General features: G+C 34.8%; 2 protein-coding genes across 2 annotated transcripts; one reads left to right on the top strand and one right to left on the bottom strand.

The window, feature by feature from the left end:
- Nucleotides 1–1,699: 1,699 nt before the first annotated feature.
- LOC135137462 (heat shock 70 kDa protein-like) lies at nt 1,700–5,519 on the bottom strand. The gene is made up of 3 exons (XM_064067126.1): nt 5,429–5,519; nt 3,637–3,853; nt 1,700–3,584 (listed from the first exon to the last, which is right to left on the bottom strand). Exons 2-3 carry the CDS (start codon nt 3,839–3,841, stop codon nt 1,882–1,884), a joined length of 1,908 nt encoding a protein of 635 aa, XP_063923196.1. The 5' UTR covers nt 3,842–3,853; nt 5,429–5,519; the 3' UTR covers nt 1,700–1,881.
- A 13,355-nt stretch (nt 5,520–18,874) lies between these two features.
- Nucleotides 18,875–20,935, top strand: LOC135137474 (heat shock 70 kDa protein-like). The gene is made up of 3 exons (XM_064067141.1): nt 18,875–18,917; nt 18,988–19,209; nt 19,260–20,935. Exons 2-3 carry the CDS (start codon nt 19,005–19,007, stop codon nt 20,927–20,929), a joined length of 1,875 nt encoding a protein of 624 aa, XP_063923211.1. The 5' UTR covers nt 18,875–18,917; nt 18,988–19,004; the 3' UTR covers nt 20,930–20,935.
- The last annotated feature ends 148 nt before the right edge of the window (nt 20,936–21,083 follow it).

Genomic DNA, 21,083 nt, shown 5'->3' with positions numbered 1-21,083 from the left:
CCAAATTCAAACCCAGCAAGATAAACAGAAAATTCTCCTTGATGAACAAATCCCCCTAACTACCACAGCAATAGAAAAATTCAATGAAAGCATCGCCAGATTAACGATCAATCAACAAATATTCAAAAGGAAGATCACCGAAATCGAATCAATCATCAATCGAAGTATTTCCACAAAAATCGAGATTTACCCACTTCTACATCTGCATACAGTTTTTCTCCAAATGATCACCATATCGCAGGAAATATTAAGAATATTAGAAGAAATCGAAACAGCAATCAGCTTCGCAAAATTGAACACACTGCACAATTCAATAATCGACCCAAAGGACCTGTTAAATGAACTAAAATTAGTAGAGAACAAACTCGACAAAAAAAGCCTCGCCCACGAAGCCAACGAAGCAAACCTTTTAACCTACGAAAGAATAATCCAAATTAAGGCTTATCAAAAAGATCTACATATCACGTTTATTTTTGAGATACCTCTTACCGAACCTCATAATTACAATTTTTACCAATTATACCCATTTCCCATTCAGCATGACTCCAAAACTTACCAAATAATTATACCATCCCACAAATACCTCTACCTTAATGAGCTTTACTTCAGTTTGAACGACGATAAATGTAATGAAGTCACCCCTGGAGACTATATCTGCAACTTGCCACAAACCAGTAAAATTTCTAAAGAAGCACCTTGTGAAATTCAACTACTCAAATTTTCAAAGAATTACCATCAGTGTAAAATCATCAAAGTCAACCTTAAGAACACAAAAATCAGAAAAATCGACAAGAACCAATGGATTGGAATATTCCCAATTGAGCAACCAGCCACTTCAACATGCGGACAACAAGAAGAACACTTATCAGTAAAAGGAAGTTACGTTATCACCGTCCCAGATGGATGTAAATTAAGAATCAACTCAACGACCCTTCAGAGCTACCAGAATCCTGAATTCAAGAAACAGTCAATCCAAACACCGAAATTAGAAATCTCATCAAATATACCACTCAAGGAAGAAATTTGGAAACAAGAACCGTTACAACTCGAAACAGTCGACTTGGCAGACATCGACCCAATTTACCACAGGATGCACGAAATACAACAGGATCTTCAAAAGGAGGATCACGGATACGTCACATACTCCACTAATATTTGGACAATTTTAATTTGTATATTTTTCATTGTTACAGTAATCTTTTTCATTTGGCACAAGTGTATCAAGCCCCGAATTCATAGATATCCTTCCCGATGGTTGTCAGGTTCACCACCGGAAGACTTTTGAAAATTCGACATCGCAGGCTCCCCCGATTTTCAATCTAACGAGGGAGGTGTTATGATATCAGCATAAGTCCACAATGGACAATCATTCTGCAGACCCATATCCTGCCACGTGCAAGATGCGCTTCCACACTTGCATCAATATCAACATGAGAACTTCAATTCTGCAGTTTTCCTCCTTATAAAAGGCATTGGAATAATTCATTTTTCAGTTCAGAAGCATCCGCCATCCGCGTAACTAAGTTCAGATCAGAAGCCGCCGCCGCGTAGTTTATAAGCCCGTCATAATCGCGCTCTCCCAATAAGTTGTAATTATTTAAGTGAATAATTGTGAAGTAGAAATAAGTGAATAATCAAATAATTGTGAATAATCAATCAATATAAAATAATCCAATAATAAATAATCAAGTGTAATAATAATATTTGTGAATAAAAGAAAAGTTCTTTTTAAAAACAAGTTTATTAAACCAATAAACTTAACTTGTCTCTTCTTGTTATATGGAGCTATACTTGAATTCGGTACAAACAAACTACCTTGTTACTGGTACTGCATCGAATTTGTGTTCGTGATATAAAAAAACATACAATAAGCTTTATGTTTTAGTTGTTGAGGTTAAGATTACGAAGAAAATCGTCCGACAAGTCGGTGGTAACATTGATAGATTTCGGCATAAACTCAAAATTATGCTCTTTAGCTATTTCTTCACACTGCATTCGGGTGTTTATTATCAGCTTTTCGATGACGTTTTCCTCCTCAAGGTTCAGTAATTTCACCTTTTTTTTAGTTTCTTTGCATGATTCGTAAATGTTACGGTATTTGTCGATAATATTTTTAGCAATTAAATTGTACAAATAACTTTCACAGTAATTGATTAAATAACGTTTCTTTTCGGCAAATCTAATAAAGCATTCGTCTTTATCCTTGCATTCTTCTGCGTCAGTTAAGGTGTTTTTAATTTCACCCTGACTTCTGTTTCCTCTGACATAATTTATTTTAATTTCTTTACTGTTTTCTCCGTGCTGTTTTACTTCCTGTGCACTGACCCTTAAAATGCCGTTCTCGTCAACATTTACAGAAATATTTACAGTGCAATGGCGTGGAGGCGCCGGTGTCAAGTTCTCTATGGTCATTTTACCCAAAAATCGATTGTCTTGCACATTTGTACGTTCACCTTCATATACGTTAATCAACGCACTTGTTTGATTACGTTTAGCTGTATTTAATGTAACTGTACCGAACGCTGGTATAGGCGTATTTCTGTTGATCAAAAAACGCATTCGGCCTACTTGATCTCCAGTCCCAATTGATAAAGGAATAACTTCACTCATTTGAATTTTGGTAATACTTTGCTCTGGGTTTTTCGAAACCATAGCTGCTTGAATTGCGGCCCCTTCAGCCACACATTCGTCAGGATTCACAAACGTATTTAATTTTTTTTTTTCAAAATAATCAGAAAGTACCGTCTGAATTTTTGGTATGCGCGTAGATCCACCGGAAAGAATCACTTCGTCTATAGAATTTTTTGGAATTTTGGAAGTTTTTACACACTCGTCAACTATTTGTATAGTTCTTTGGAACAAATCATCAGCAATTGTTTCAAGTTCTTCCCGTTTCAAGTGTATCTCAACTTTTCTTTGATTTTCGACAAGGCCAATCAAAGTTATTGTAATTTCCTCAAAGAACGATAGACTTTTCTTAGCTTCTTCACACTTATTGCGTAATATACAGTGTTCATCTTTTTCTTTTGCTTCAAAATTATATGATTTTCTTAATTTATCAGATATATAATCTATAAGTAAATTGTCAATATCTTGTCCCCCTAAGTTTGTATCTCCATTTACACAGATAATTTCAATATCGTGTCCCTTCCTTTTCAGAATTGCAACGTCAAATGTTCCTCCTCCTAAATCATATACTAACGAATAATTTGTTTCGCTGGTGTCTTTTTCATTGTAATATGTCAAAGCAGCAGCAGTTGGTTCGTTGAGCAACTTTAACACGGTAAATCCGGCACTCTGAGCAGCAGCTAAAGTTGCTTCCCTTTGTAAAACATTAAAGTATGCAGGAACTGTAATTATCACTTTATTCACTTCCACTCCCATTTTTTTTTCAACATCGTTTTTTAACTTTTGGAGAATAATCGAACATAATTCTTGTGGAGACTTTTTTATAATTTGGTTTCCTTGCTTTATTACGATTATAGGGTCGTAGGAACTGTTAAATTCCATTTGGAATGGAAGGCTATTAAGTTTATGTTGGATGGAAGCCTCGTCATATTTTTTTCCAATCAGTCGTTTTATAACTAGAAAAATGTTGTATAATAACATTTAGGGAGACCTTTGTGAAACTAATACCATAAATTCCATTTTCTGGGTTGGATTCGGCTTGTTGCCTGGCATGTTTTCCAACTGTTGGAACACCCAGATTGGTATAGAACACAAAAGATGGTGTGAGACGATCTCCGCTATCATTTTCTAGTACCTTGCTGTTACCATTACGATATAGCGAAACACAGCAATTCGTCGTACCAAGATCAATACCAATTACTAAATCTTCCATTATCCTCAGCTTCTAAAAAAAAATAATATTAGGATAATAAAATAAAACATCTTTCCACACACATCTCTTCATAGCTTATTTATACTTTTCTATTATTTTGGCACCAGAAACACGATACACACTAATACACACTAGTCCGGATTGTAGTGTGCGTCAAACAGTTTAAAAAATTCGAAAATATATAAGTGTAACATTTTACGACCAGTTTGTAGACATTTAGTTATCTTAAACTTAACCTCACATCCATAATTTAAAAATGAATGGCCGATGTAGATGGTTAATAATAATTTCGAACTTCGAATAGGTAATTTTGCAGTTAAAACTGGAACCCAAAACCAAATATCGAAGAATTTTAATCGTTACACACATGTACATACATGTATTAAATTTACTCAGCTAGAAGAAGGGAGAACATTGTTACAAAAAGTGCTGTACTAAAAAAATACCATGAAAATAATTTCTCTGATAACACTTACAAGAGTAATTCATTTTTTGATCGCTGTAACTGTAATTAGAAATGCAAGAGACACAAAAACGGAAACAAGGCAGTCTTTCAAAACATTTGCTTCGAGTTTATCGCAAAATATGAAGTAGTTAATGGCAATTACTTAGCGTAGCAAAGTGAAGCAGTTGAAATCAGAGAAATTAGATCAATTAATCCACTGAGCAGAAAGAAATTTGCCACAAAGATTATAATTGCAAAAATTTATTCGTTTTAAGGTGTATTAAATTTGATAAAAACTTTTCTTAAACTTAGGGATAGCTTTGGAGTCATTTTTCTTTTTTAGAGAAAACTTTTTTATATCATTCATTAGTGTTTCAACTTCAAAAGATAATGTTGAAGAAAAGTTCGTTTGAGAGGTTTTTAAATTATCAGTAATTTTTCAGGGAGATTATTTTTTATTAAAACGTACGGAAGCGCTACAAACAAGAGAAGCGTATTTTTTGTTTCTGGTATAAAAAATCTTCTAGATGTAAACGTTTTTGTTAATAGATGCAATCACACAAAGTAATTCCTCCACTTTCTCTTACATTTTAATTTTTGTATTAACTGAAAATGAAATAGACATGTATAAGTATTGTTTATCATTTTAACGGTCTATCAAATTCCACTTCATAAATTAACAATGAATACCTTTTCGTTATATTTACACTTATCAGTATTTGGTCATACAGAATGAAGGTTTTTTATCGTTTAAAAGATATATCGATTAAAATACAAATATCATATTGCAACATAAAAACTTTTATATATAAGGAAATAATTTATCAAGGCATGTAATTAGTTTAGTTAAAACTAGAAATTCTATATTGTTTGGAAAACCTGTCAGTCACCTTTTAAATTAATTAATGGCGGGTAGAACGATGTTATATGATATTTAATGAGGAAATGAGAATCAAGATACAACTCTGCCTGTACAGCCACCAGTATAAAGCAGCAGTGTTTTAAACCAAATCGATCAAAAATGAAACATTTTTGTTAAAATTATATAAATTGTTATAATTAATCGGATAAATGTAGCACAATATAGAGCACGAAAAGCCATAAAATATGTTTACAAATAACACGTAATTCTTACTACATACCTAGAACTCGCTGAATGCTAGATTGTCAGACGTTCCTACAACTTTCTGCGTGTAGTTTTAACAAATTTCTGAATTTCTCATAACTAACTGGGCAATCAACTATATTACCCTAGAGATAATCTTTTTTATAGATTGCGTATCTCACACGTAGATAAGTATACTGTAGCAAACGCGCCTAAGCGCCTTAGTACCGGAGCTCTCCGTTAGTATCTTGCTAGTACCCCTAAAAGAACGACCAAAACTTAAAAAAATTCTCTGAAATGAACATGTATGCATAGTTTGACAATTCAACTCTTCTTTTTACAATAACCCAAATAGTTAAAATTCAGAGTGAAGGAGAATTGTTAACTGCAGGTAAGCAGTTTATGATGTTGAAGTTTTTAATGTTAAATTTACGTAACAGTGGGTACTTTGAGAATAAACAAAAATTTTTGAAGTAAGAGTATTAAATACGGGTTGCTATCTTGTCGTCTGCACTAAAATTTCAAAGTTTAATTCTATAGTTTTCCAGATGATATGTATGCCTAATACGAATACCAACATCAGATAGAGAGAAAAATATGGGAAATATATTTTTTTATGTGATACGAGCTGTGAAATGCTGTGAAAATATAACATCAAATATTCGTCCTTTCTTATCCTAATATGTTCTGTGTTTCGTTGATATACTTAGGTAAAGCTAATATTATTTTTATTATTAATTTACAGTCGTAGTAGTCAAGACTTATGTAACCAGCCTAGCAAGGCTAGGGCGTGAGTTAAAAAAAATAATATTTAGAAAAATTAAATTATCTTAAATTGGGTAGCGTGAATTCATCTGATATTCTACCTGAGAAGTGTTAATCATACATCACAAAAAAATGGGAATTCTCTTACCTTTCGAAACTTCCCTTTTCGCTGCTCGAGGGCACGGAGTCACTCACTGGTATGCGCTTTTATCATTTCGCCAAAAGTGAAGATTCCATTCGGCGTCAGGGGGAGCTAAAAAAGTAAAACCAATGGGATGCAACCCCCTGTGTTGAAAAGAAGTGCCGTCTCGTTCTCTCTCGAACTATACCAGCAAACCGTCCAAATCGCTGTTGATTCACATTTTCTTATTAGTCCCAGACAATGTCTTTTAGATTATAAACCAAATCTGTCGAACAGCTTTTTGGAGTGGCCACTGGCTAGAGACTTAACTAGGATACTATCTGTTACCTGTGACTCGGTTTCCCTCAGGTGGAATCGCAAACTTCATTCCACCTGTGGTAGGTTAGATCTATGCCTGTCATCCATCCGAATTTCCAATCTTTTCTTTTATCAAAACATCTGTACATTTTTACAAAGCGAGGGAATCGCATCACTTCATTCTGATAACGGGATTTCTCGGACAAAGCCCTTCTCTGCCTCTGTACCTATCCATCATAGTCGCTACAAAACTGTGCCGTTTTCTTGAAATTCAACAAAAAGATCTAGGCACGCCTGAGACGCACTTTACGTTCTAACGACTCCCTCGTAAAAGATCGAAAATGTGGTACCATAAACTTAACCCGAGGGTTCAGTGCCACATCGGGAGAGGACGAGCTATAGCAAGTGTTAGTTATATTAGGCACGTGGAACGAAAACACGAACAATAGTTAACACATTTATTATACAAACACAAGTAAATATACATTACAGTGAACTTAGACACTCCATCTATGTTTCCTAACAGCAAGATGGGACAAAAATATATGGATCTATTTGTTGGGATTTTCTAGGAAGGTCCAGAAGAGGTGATTTTTAAGGGGTCGTTAACAAGAATTCAACCGAAATCAGCTCCCGACAACGAGTGACAATTGGGGTTGCAAGTGCCTTGCACTTATTACAATTAAAGCTTGGATAAAGGGTAAATTTACTTTGTACTGTATATATTTTTTTTCGTTCAATATTATATATTTCCTGTAATTGAGTGCAATCTGTTGGAAATAAATCTATTATTGTTATTATTATTATTACTGTTATTAAACTTGCGGGCATTAAAATCGGACTACTAGTCAAATATAGCGTATAGCGTGTTTGGACTGGCCAGCACCTAGCCCGAATATGAATCCTATAGAACATCTGTAGGATGACCTTAAACGAAGAATTAGAGATAGGATCCCGGTTCCTGAGTCACTCCAAGAGTTCAGAATAGCCATTGCAGAAGAATGGGCTAATATCCCGCAAGAAGTTGTCGTCATCTTAATTGAGTCCGGGAATAAGAGGAATGCGAGCGGTTATTAGAGCTAGGGTTGGCAACACCGAATATTAACATCATTCTTCTTTAAATTGTTGATTTTGTTAACATAAATAATTTCGTTATTGAACAATTTTTTTTGCCTAAAAAAGGATATTGCAAAACAATTTGTAACGCCTTTAATTCTATAAACTAATGGGAGGAATGAAAGAGACAAAAAGGAAAAAAAAGAAAATAAATAAAACAAAAGAAAGCTCCCTTACCTGCTTTGTAGACGGCACTTTTGCTCCGACCAGCCTCCAGCGGAGGTGGGGGGTTCGATGTTAACCTTAAGCTGTAGATAAGGTAAAACAACAAAAAAAAAGGGGGGCCGCCACGAATTTATTTTATAGCGCCGGCCTACGACGTGTAATCAATTTCACAACCGCCTAAATTCGAAAACGGAGGACAAGCAGTGTGAAACAACAAGAGAAGATAATTAACGTAATACAAAAAAAACTTTATAACGTTAAACAACTATAATAATCAAACATAACACACCAATAAAATAAATTAATACAAAACTAAAATAACGGTAAGAAACAAAACTCGTGACATCTCTATTCCGTAGATACTATTAATAATATTAATTAAAAAAATTATCTATACCTTGTGGTGTGTTACCGCGACTACCTTTTCAGAGGTTCTAACCAACATCAGATCTGAGGCCGACAAACGCAAGGCGAATCGCCAGCAAAACCCGTAAGGCGCAAAGATGAAATTTATAAATTAGTTACTCTCAGTTGGTAATAGAGAAATCAAACAAAATTATTGACACAACGTCGAACGAAACTAAACTAATTAAAAATAAATAAATAAATACTAAGTAGAACGGAAAACTTGAAGAACTTATCTGTACGACCGTGCTTAATGTCCACAATGACGATGAGCTGGCTTCCACCGCTTCCACCAATGACAAATCAGCAGTTAGTCGTACAGCTTCAAAAGGCACAAAAAAAGATTTCTGCTCTTCTAGGTCAAATTTGGGGGCGGGGAGGGACAGAAGAAGAAGAAGGAAAAAAAACCAAACGAAAGGACCTGGAACAAGTTTATAAAATAATTCTAAGCTGCCCGAAAGGATGGATTTGTATAAATTGGGACAGAAAGAGAATTTACGATAATAGGAAAAAAAAAAAACTAATCTTGTAATATAAAAAAACTAATTAACTCTAGGTGGTCTGAGGTCCAACTGATTCTCGGAGACAGGGTATGATCCGACGCTAAGCCGTTGCCAAAATTACCTTGGCCGTAACCCACTAGCTGCAGCGAACCGATGATCCGACAGGTAGTCGAAGTGTTGGAGTACTAATTGGTCACTATTACAGACACTACACTCCCAAAACACAATAACTCGCTAAGCAGACTTTTGCCCTTCCGAAGAATCAAAAATGAATAATGAGTAAACAACTTGACAAAAAAAACGTCGCGTTCCCATAGAAACACTGACTAGGAAAGCGCTCAGACTCGTTGAATTCTAATGCTAAAGCAAACAATTTTTTTTAATTACTCCGAAATGTTACAAATTTCATGAAGTTTTTGGTAACTCTGTAAAAACAAACATCTGGTCTTTCTAATGGCTCGGGAAAATTCATTTGTATCAAAATACTTAAAATTTCGATTTCACAAAAAGTTAGCATATGATGCGTTACATCTAGTAAGTCTAAAATACCATGTTCTTGGATTTCTCTGGATGACTTTAGACATATATAATATCAAGAAGAGTTGCTGAGTGTTTGGTAATTCTTGTAGGTGTGTTGATCACTTGTTTGAGGTTAAAAATATCCAAAACCTGATTTAAATTTTGTAATCGACTACTTGGAACTAGGAAATCTATATTTAAGTCTCCCATACGTATTATTTTGTCCACGTCGGCTGTCAATATAATTTGCGGGTTTGAAGGGAGCGCTATATAAAACTCCTACCGCAATCTTCATTTTCTGAATTTTTATGCAGATTCATAGCTATTCTAGGTCATTATTATAGTATATTAAGTATTAAGAACGGTAAGGGGTGTTTACTGGACGAAGGCAAAAGTTTGGAGAATTTGTCTGAGAGCAGTAAACCCCCTTAACGTTCGTGATGCTTATACTATTTTTTGTACGACCATCAAAAGATTTGCGTCTTTTTATCAAATTCATAAATTGAAAGAATTTATATCAAACATCAACACGGTCGTTTTTTAATTTAAAATTTGTTACTATGGTTTCGATTAATATAAACAAGAATTTTAAAAATCAATTTCCATTTTGACCGCTGTCGATTTAGATTTGATCTGGCTTGATTTCGAGTTAATTTTCTTTCTCCGACTATTAGTGAGTGATTTATTTGCTTAAAATATCAATCATGAGTGATTCTGAAAGCGAAAATGTCGAAGTCGAACACGCATGGAATTTAAAATAAAAAAAATCTGGAATGCATGATTATTTACCATTCAGCTGAACAGTAAGTAATTTACTTACCGTTCGCCTTTTAGTTGTTAGTCGTAGCAACCCGTAAACTGAACTTACTGCTATGGAAATCTATACAGTAAATGATCGAAAAAGGAATGGTCGTATAAAAACTAATATAAGCTCAGAGCTGATATGGCTAAAACTGATCTGTTTATTAAGGTGGCCACACACAGAGAGGGAACAGCCAAAACTTGACTGTACGTGCCACGGGGTACAGTTAAAACTCCTGATTCACAGTGGTCATTGTGGTTAGCTAATAAGGAGGTGCATAAGGAGACTATTTCACTATTTGAGAATTATTAGTTTTTATAAATTATTTGATCTATTAAGACTAGGTAACACAGCGCAAATAGTGTAATATTGTATTCACATTATCAAAATAGTTGGTAAGTAAACAAAGACTGTGATTAAAGGTTTTTAATCTTAATCTCAGCACCATTTGACAAAGCAAATGACCACAATTTATAAATGGTCGTCGTAATGTCATATGTAGTTATCGACTGAAATAACTTCGTTTGAACTGTAAATAGCGATAACAATTGAATTTTATCCGTATTTTTTTTAATCTTACATTTAAAGTTGTTGAAATAGTGGTTGCCTAACACACAGCGGTTCCGCCAAAAAACGAGGAAAGTCAGCGGGCTCATAATTTCGTGCATAGGAGTAAGCAGTGCTTTCTTCTTTTATTCCTACTCCGTAACGTTTGGGTATTTAAGAACTAATGACCGACATTATACGATCAGATAGAGGCCAATCCTGTAATGCCTACGTCAGTTAGCAGATATCATAAAATATTAAAAAATCATGGACCACATAATATAAGTCATAGTTCCTGGTTACTTAAGTCTTCGTCAATCATAGTTTTAAAACCTCGAAGTACCCTACAGGAGACTATTTCATCGGGCAGATTGTTCCAAATGCTTGAAACTGCGGTTGGTTGTTCTCGATTCAGAGATTAAAACAAATGAAGATGAAAGGGAGGAATAGTGTCCGCTGACCAAGCCATAAGGCCGAATGAAATCCTAGTTATGCGACGTTGGACCAATTCTAAGAGGTTATTATCATGTATATGTTCAGGGTACCATGCAGAGTTATCGTACTCTCAAGTAGACGGTGATCTTTGTATAACTTTGTTGTTATTGTTGTACCGTAACAGGCCGATTTATTGAAAAGTTTCAACTTTCCACGTTAACGATATTCGTTATATGGGTAGACCGGGACAGATCACTTGTAATTAAACTTCCCAAATGTGAGACGACTTGGTTTAGTCGCATTCTCAACGAGATAATCCTGCTTTGGGTTGTTCTTCCCGATATGCAATGCTGCACGTGTCTTTATTTAGAAGGGGCAGCGATTTTCTCTCCATGTAACCACCGCTTGTATATCCTCTGTTTGTATTGTGAGTAAAACTTGAGTTGTATAACTTAATATCATCGGCGTATAAAACACAAGAGGAAACAATCTGCTTCCTCAAATCGGCAAGATAAATAAGAATAATATAGGTCCCAATATCGACCCTTGAGAAACTCCGCTAGATACTTCCTTTCGGTTACTGAAATCTCTTCCTACCTTGACACCCATGTAGCGATCTGACAAAAATTCCTTAACTCGTTTTAGGAGAGGGCCACCTATTCCACATTCTTTTAGCTTATATCAAAGACGTGATCGTAGAACCCGGTCAAATGTCTTTGAAACAGCAAAGTACACCACATAAATACGATTGCCTTTATCAAATTCTTTCGTCCAGTCGTTAATAATAATATTAATAATAATAATAATGTCTTTATTGCCCAACAGAATTTCCATTTAGAGGACAAATTAAGTTAAAGTAACAACACAAGAATTAACGAAATAATAAAAATAATAAAATGGTAAAACAGTAAACTAAATAAAACTAAATTAAACAATAATGTGATACTTTCAAGCAAGCAGTTTTCAACAAACAAACTAAGTAAATAATGCAATTAATTAAGATTCCCTAGAAATAAATAAATAAATAAATTAAATTGTAATGCAAATTGCCTTATGAACAAAAAACATAACAACTATCTAGCAATGTTTGGTTAAATAAGATTAATTGGTTCCAAGAAATATATCATCATAGAATTTGTCGGCATATCGACACATATTAGTAATTGGCGCCTTTTGTAACAAGTTAGTTTTGGGTGTTGGTAAATAAAACGTTGCTGAATGTCTTGAGGATATACGGGGAACATAAATATTAACGTTCGAAAGAAGATTCACACAGTCAATTTCATTATGAATAAGTTTATGCATAAATCGAGCATTTAAGTAGTTTCGTCTCTCAAGCAAGGATTTAAAATGATGCTCTTGGAGCAATGCATCATAGCTGATATTCCTCTCAGGGTATACACCATGAATTTTGAACGAAATATACTTGAAAAACCGGCGCTGAATTCTTTCAATATCTAACTGTCTATTCAAATAATAAGGTTGCCAGACAATGCATGCATACTCTAGTTTACTTATAACCAAGGCAAAATACAATACCTTAAATAGCATTATGTTTTTGAAATTAGCAGAAACACGCATAATAAAGCCTAAGGTTTTAGAAGCAGCGGAAGTAATGCTGTCATTGTGTTCACAAAAACTTAAATTCGAATCAAATAGTACCCCAAGATCCTTTATCTTATCAACAGAGTTTAGTCCAACACCATCAATGTTATACAAAGATGAAAAATAATTTACCTTACGAGTATATCTAACAAAGTTACATTTATCCCGATTAAGTTTCAGACCGTTTTGAGTACACCATAGACTAATTTTGTCCAAATTCAGTTGTAACTCTTCGGCATCTTCAAGATTCATGACGCGAGAGAAAATTTTAAGGTCATCTGCAAAGGCAAGCGTGTTGCAATTTAAGCTTGAAATCAGGTCATCAATATATAATACGAATAACAGGGGGCCTAAGTTTGAACCTTGAGGGACCCCAGAAGTTGATACATATTCATTGGATTTAAAACCATTATAGAAGACGTAGTTTACTCTGTGCGAAAGATATGAATCAAGCAGTCTAATGAAAGATGTAGCAAGACCAAACGCACTAAGTTTATTCAATAATATCTTGTGATCAACCGTGTCAAAAGCAGAACTGAAGTCGGTATATATAACGTCTATTTGACCTCCTCTATCCAGTTCTTCAGAAATAAACTGTGTAATAGTTATCAAATTGGTCGAGGTGGATCTACGTGGCATGAAACCATGTTGATTTGGAGAGATATACCGATGTGTCCCGTTGAAAATAGCTCTATAAATAATTTTCTCAAAGATCTTAGCAAAATTTGATTGGATGGCTATGGGTCGATAGTTTTTGAGAAGTGTATTGTCTTCCTTTTTGTGGACTGGAACAATTTTTGCGCGTTTCCAAAAAGTTGGAAATGTTGACGAAGATATAGCTAGATTGATGATATGTAATAGCGGTTTTGCTAAAGCAAATCGAGCATCATGTATGAGAAAGCTTGGGATTTGGTCATCTCCAGCTGTATGCTTAAGTGGAAAACGAGCCATGATTTGAATCAATTCATCCTCAGTTACGGATTGGAGGTCGAAACAAATGCGATTGGTATGCACATCTTTATAATCCACATTAGACCCAGAAGTAAATATACTAGAAAAGGAGGAGGCAAATGCATTAATAATTTCTTGCGGTGACTCATATGCTAGATTCTCATGGTACATTATTCCAGCTATTCGCGTTATTCCTTTCTACATCTGAACGTACTTGTACACTTCTCTCGGGTCTGATAGTATCGACTGTTCAATCTTACTCATGTAGTTACTGTACGCAAGGGATATCTGTGATTTACAATAGCTACGCAATCTTTTAAATTCATTAAGGTCAACTACGCTACCAGAGACACGCCATTTTCTTCGGCAACTATGCTTAAGTTTTAAATTAAAGATAATATCAGCCGTGAACCATGGAGGAAAAGTGGAGCGATTTTTGGTATAAAATGGGACTGAACATTTAATAGTAGAATACAGAAGATCATAAAAAGTTTTAACAGCCTGATTCACATGAGTACATTTAATTACAGATGACTAATCAGTGCACCACAGGTCGTCATAGAGTTTATTAAAATTAGCTTTGCGAAAGTTGAAACGATCACTATTTACTGATGGAAATGGTATAAATTTATTAGAATTTTCCAAATCAATAGAAACTGACAAAGCTGGATGATAAAAATCTTCTTTAACAAAAGGATATTTAGCATGATCCACAACCATTGGACGCTTTAGATTGGAAAAAATTAAGTCAAGCAGATTTCCATCATTATTAGGAATATTGTTGTGCTGGACAACATCAAGTGAATTAGACAGATTCTGGAGTATTCGAAGTTTGGGACATGTGTTGAAATGTTTGTTATAAGTGGGAATATTGAAATCACCAATCAGAATAAACGGTTTGCTAATAAGGAATATTTCTAAAGCTTCAAGAAATGCTTCATAATCGGCAATGGGTAGATCAGGCGGTATATAAACAACAATGAGAAAAAATACAAACTTATTCAAAGAACATTTACAAAAAACAAAATCAATTTTTGGTACCAAGTCAGCTAATTCCTTCATGGTTTGAACTTCAAAGATTATTTTATTAGAAAGAGCGACAATGACTCCACCACCATCAGATTTGTTAGTCAAGTTACATTTTCTGTCACAACGTATGACACTATATTCAGAAGGAAAAAGTTCACTATTTTTAACCGATGCATTTAGCCATGATTCAGTAACGACAATAATATCATAGAAAAGTTCACATGCGTTAACATAAAAGGTATGAGTTTTACTACGTAGGCCACGGGTATTTTGGTAATAAATATAGAGTTTATCAGAAGTACTATTGGGCAAAGTCAGTTTAAAGATCTAGCAGATATAATAGTGGGAATTCCATTTCTATATTTGAGTGACAGATTCTGTTCTCCATTGGCGAGTCGAGTATTGAGTTCAGCTTTAGTGTTTCTGTAGAGAGCAATTTGCATTGGAGTTTTGTCAGATGAAATAAAGATTCCGTTTAAATCAGGTGTAGACTTAAGTTTAGAAGCATTGCGTAAGGCCTTGTTTACAGGTGTAGGTGAGGAAAAGCAGATTTTCAATGGGCGACAGCGGTTTACATTGGTAGAATCAAATTTCCCAAGTCTAAACAATGAGTATTCAGTTTCAGCTATATCTGAAGTACTAAGAATTTGAGAAACTTTGTCACCATCTAGGATATGCTGATCCTTATTAGAATTGACCGTATCTTCTTTGCAGCCATATATCATAATGTTAGACTTTCTTTTTTCACGTTCAGAAATTTCCTGAATAACTTTTTCAGTTTCTAACAATGAGTTGTCATCACGCGACGCTTTATTTTGAGTGGTTGATATAGTGGTTTTTAGCAATATTTTAGTTAATGCAGCACAATGTCTATAACTCGTTCAGTTCTTACTAAAGGACAGCATCGGTATCGATCAATTAGTTGGCCGACTGTACTGCATTGAGTCAAGTCACTATCGGTTGTTTTTGAGGTACAATAAATACATATACATAAGTGTTGAATACTCATTGCAAAATCTCGACTACTAATTGTCGTGTATACGTGTGACCTTGACTAGCGTTTGAATACAGTAGTGCACGCCTATGAATTAAAACCGCCTCACCGCTCGTTAGTCTTTAATAACAGAGATAAAAATTAACTGCGGATTTAATAGTATTATCTTAGACAAAACTTTATCCGTTGATAAATTATTTTTAACAGATAGAGGATTTTTTTGCAACAATTTAGATCAATTTATACATTAAATAAAATTTGAAACAATTTTAAGCTATTATTATTATCCACCATACGTTGGCCTCTAAACTCTTTGAACGTTGATTATAACTGTGGATGTTTTTGGTATGGATTTATTTATGTAGGGGCAAGTGGTACATAGTGGGACGCGGTACATAGTGAGATTTCCTGTATAACACAAAATTTAATTGAAGCAGTGCAACTAGAATTTTAAGATTTAGTTCTACAACATCCTAGTAAACGTGGGTGATAACGCAGTGGTTGCCATTTAAAAGTATTTTTGTGATACACCAACTGATTTCGGTAAGAACTGTTCTGTGTGTGGTTACGAGAAACATGTTGATGGGCGTATTTTTGTTCAATATACATGAAATTCTTTCAATTTCTCGCCATAACTTCAAAAACATGAATCTAAGCTAGTGCATGTGTTGCAATTCATAAGAGCCCTATCACTTTAATAAAATCGTACCTGATTTTCATTTATGCATGACGGTATTTACTGGGACAGTCTGGTATATAGTGGGACAATTATACTTAACTTAAGCATTGTATCATATATAACTCTGAAAAAAAAAATGTTGGTAGGAGTCCAATATGCCCAAATATCCAAGGAGAAGTATGGCAAAAAGGTTTCTCGAAAGTCAATTGCGTCTACGAGAAAGCAAAGAGAAAATACGTAATGCCGTCCATGAGGTTATTTCAAGAAATAGGTATGACTATACGACAAGCAGCAGACCAGTATAAAGTTAGTAAATCCGCTCTTCATAGGAAAATTACGAAATATAAAAGTTTGGAAGATGAAGACAAGGAGTGATTTAATTTTTCCCGAGAACATGGTTTCAAATGCGTTTTTACTACGGAGGAAGAAACTCTTCTAAAACAATATTTGATTGAAGCTGCGCAAATGTGCTATGGTTTGACACTCAAATCAACTCGGGAATTGGCCTATAGATTTGCCATAGCAAATGGAAAAAATGTGCCACAATCATGGGAAAAAAATTAAATGGCTGGAGTGGAATGGGCTCACAGTTTTCAAAAACGAAATCCCGATCTTGCACTTCGTACTCCAGAGGCGACTAGTTTGAGTAGAGCAACTAGTTTCAATAAACATAATGTTGGGCAATTTTTTACCAATTTACGGGAAGTGTTGGACAAATTTAACTTTCAACCAACACAAATCTTCAATTGTGATGAAACAGGTATTACAACTGTACACAGACCCCCTAAAATACTAGCATCATCTGCCCAACGACAAGTTGGGAAAGTTACTAGAAAGAATACAAGAAAAGGCAGAAAGAAAGCGCAGTCATTGATTTTAACTGATACACCAGTTAAAAAGAAAATTGAAGAGGAAGATCGAATGAGATTACTAAAACAAACGAAGAAGTTGCAACCTAATAAGGTAAAGAAGAAGGTATTTGAGGAAAGTTCAGATTCTGAAGACGTGAATGAATAGGAGCTTGCGGATGATTCTACAGACATGGAGAGTTTTACAGAAGAAGAAGATTTCAATAACAATTTAGATGAAGTTTCGGTAGAAGATTACATTTTGGTTAAATATGCTACAAAAAAGACTGTTCGGCACTACGTTGGACAAGTAAAGGCAATACGAAATGAGGAGTTTGAAGTAAGATTTAAAAAAAAATTACTTGGTTCTAAATTTGTTTTCCATGACAAAGATGACGAAGACTTCGTTGACAAGGAAAACATTATTCTAAAATTGCCCAAACCATTTGTGTCCGGTGCGACGCAGAGGTCGTTCCGACAACTTTCGTTCAATTTAGATTTTAGTCAATACAACCTTTTGTAACTTATATGTTCCTTGTACATTACTAAAAATATATATTATTCTTATAAACTTTTTGTGTGAGTAGATTTGTTCATAATGAGTTGCGTTTGAATAGTCCCAGTATATACACTGTCGTTTCCCACTGTATACCACCCGGTGGTTTATTATGGGACAAATGGTACATAGTGGTACAACTTTTTTTTTACGTTAAAAAATTTGTTTTTTAAGTTTTGGGGGTTGATTACATTACCCGACACCGTTTACCTAACAGTAAAACAATATATGATTTGAAAAAATCTAAATTTGCCAAAATTATGAAGAAAAGTTTTTTTACGTCCCATCTCGTACCACTTGCCCCTACACATATTTACAACGAATGACACTTAAGCAACGTGGTTGTGTTGGAACTCTGCGGCGACGAGGAGCGCGGTGTTCTTGTGATCTTGCTGCTTCTGTGGACGATGGCGGAGAGAGCGAGTTGTGCTTCCATCAGGCCTTTTCTAGTCTCGCTTCTCGTTTTCGCTTCTGCGTGGTACGCCAGCCAATTAGCAGGCGTACGGTTGGTTGCCTATAGCGCAGGCAACTTGCTCGCCACATAACAATATTTTAAAGATTCATTATTATCTCTTGGACCAAATAAATACATACATATATTAACTAAATTAAATGCGGAACATTTGTTAACGGTGTATGTTTTCAACACGATAATGATCACCAAAATAGATTCAATGAATTCTTGGTCATGACAACAGTAACGCCCCTGCCATTTGAACATACGCTAATAGTTTACAATGGTTTAAAGCCTAAATAGATTGAAACTGCAGACTTCAGATTTTCATTAAGTTGTTTAATCGTTTTTTATACAAACAATCAGATGTTTGAAATTCAAAAACAGCAATTTAAGTTCGCCATTGACAATAAGAATGAAGTAAATTCAATTATCTTATTCATCATAATAGTGCAGTAGAGTTTGGGATACATTTTAGTTTAACTGAATATTGTTTTATATTTAAAGAGAAAAATATCTATTTTAAAAAATTATAACTGATTTCTTAGTTTCCAGTAATTTAAAATTGTCTTATAAATACTATATTTATTACTATTATCTAAAGAATATCTTATCTCCCAAATGCGTCGAATTGTCTTAATTATTTTGTGATAAGTTCCTTTTGTACTTAGAGTAAGGAAGTTGCAGTAGTACTGTTTAGCACTAGCATTTTTAGGTTCGTAAAATTTTGATTCATTCTAATTCTTTTAAGCTGAGTATAAAATAATTCATATTTGCGCCCTTAGTGTTTTTTATTAGTGTTATGGATGACTTGATAATTGGGATCGATCTGGGTACAACAAATTCCTGTGTTTCACTATATACAAACGGAAGAATAAAAATTTTAGAAAACGAATCCGGCTTAAGAATCACACCTTCTTTTATATACGTCTCACCTAACGGAGAAATCGCCATTGGAGAACATGGCAAAAAGATGTCCAAGCATAAACCAGAAAATGGAATTTATGGTAAAATATACAACTAATCTTTTGATACCTTTCTAACGAAAATTTTTTAGAAATGAAACGACTCGTGGGCCGACAGTTCGACGACCCCCAACTCCAGGAAAGTTTAAAATATTTTCCCTTCAAAGTAATAGCGAGCCGTTCAAACTTTCCGTTGATTTCTGTTAAACAAAGAACGGGCAGGGTGAAGAAGTCTCCGCAAGAATTGTACACAATGCTCCTGAAAGAGTTAAAAAAATATACCGAAGAAAAACTCAAACAAACTATCAACAAAGCGGTGATAACTGTCCCTGCCTATTTCAACGTCACCCAACGGCAAGTAACTTTGGAGGCCGCAAAAGACGCCGGATTTACAGTCTTGAAACTTCTAAACGAACCTACTGCCGCTGCTTTGGCTTACTATTTTGACAATGACATCGAAGGAACACACCGTTCGCTGGTGTACGATTTAGGAGGTGGCACTTTCGATGTTGCAGTGTTAGAGAAACGTTTCGAAAAAATAGAAGTGCTTTGCGTAGCCGGAGACACCCAATTAGGAGGACACGACATTGACACTAGTCTTTTGAATTACGTTTACCGAATACTTCGAACCCAGTATGGTTACGACCCGGCGGCCGATCCGGACGATAAAAAAAGGTTACGCATCAAATGCGAAGAAGCAAAAAAAGAACTGTCGACACTTACAGAAACTGTGATTTTCATAAACGGATTGGTCCCGAAATATCCGAGAATCAAAATAAGTCTGACGAGAAAAAAGTTCGAGGAGATGGCGGACAAGTTATTCAGAAGAACGATAGCTATTCTTGACAAATGTTTACAATTTTCAAATATTTCGAAACGATCGATCCAAGAAATTATTTTATGTGGTGGTTCCACTAGAATACCGAAAATTCAAAAACTAATTTCTGATTACTTCGAAGGAAAAGAATTGAACAAGTTCGTCAATCCGGATGAATGTGTGGCCGAAGGAGCAGCTTTACAAGCGGCCATGTTGTCGACGAATCGGAAGCAAAAAATCGATGAACTTCAGATGGTCGACGTCGTTCCTCTGTCCATAGGTACTCGAGGACACAGTTGTTGTGACGACATGGTGTTTTTGATTAAAAGAGGTTCGAAGCTACCCACCAGTGCAAGTCAAACTTACATAAACATTGAAACTGATGAAACCACTTTTTCGTTTGACATATATGAAGGAGAACGGTTAGATATTAGAAAAAATCGCCATTTAGGCACAGTCTCACTAACTAACGTAGAAAAGGCACCACCTCTTCAGAAACAGGTAATTTTTACTTTGTTCATCGACCAAAACGGTATACTAACCGCACAAGCCACGGAAAAGTTTCGCGATAATACAAAGACGGTAAATGTAAATTACACCTGTGGAGACCGAAGTGATGGCGAGATTCGAAACTCTGTGTTGGATGCTGCAGAAAACAAGAAACATGATGGCAAGTTTATACGTTTTATACAGTTTAAGAAGTATTTGATTCAATATTGCATAGGTATCATGTATAATTTGAATGAAAAATCGTTAAAGAGCAAATACAAAGATCTGTACAATTTTTGTAAAGTTACTAAAAAAACTGCAGAAACTTTAGAAATGGATGATGAAGTTCACACAAAAGAACTTATTGCAGAGTGTGAACAACGATGTAAATACATAGTAAAAACTTATAATTTCGATTGTATGCCTAGAGATTATGGTCATTTGTTATTTTCGTAAATTAAATTTCGCTAGTGCTTATACTGATGTCAGAAAGGCACTTTAGAATATTTTATATCTTTATTACCTTTAATAAATGAAAATACTCAAGATATTACTTTGTATTATATCTTGTACACTTACCCACAATTAAAAAAATCAACCACACAGAAAC

The sequence above is a fragment of the Zophobas morio genome, unplaced genomic scaffold, assembly GCF_036711695.1.
Source record: "Zophobas morio isolate AGI-343-1 ecotype UQ-CSIRO unplaced genomic scaffold, CSIRO_AGI_Zmor_V1 ptg000029l, whole genome shotgun sequence".
Classification (NCBI taxonomy): Eukaryota; Metazoa; Arthropoda; class Insecta; order Coleoptera; family Tenebrionidae; genus Zophobas; species Zophobas morio.
The sequence above is the reverse complement of the archived record's forward strand: the minus strand, read 5'-3'. Positions and strand labels throughout refer to the sequence as shown.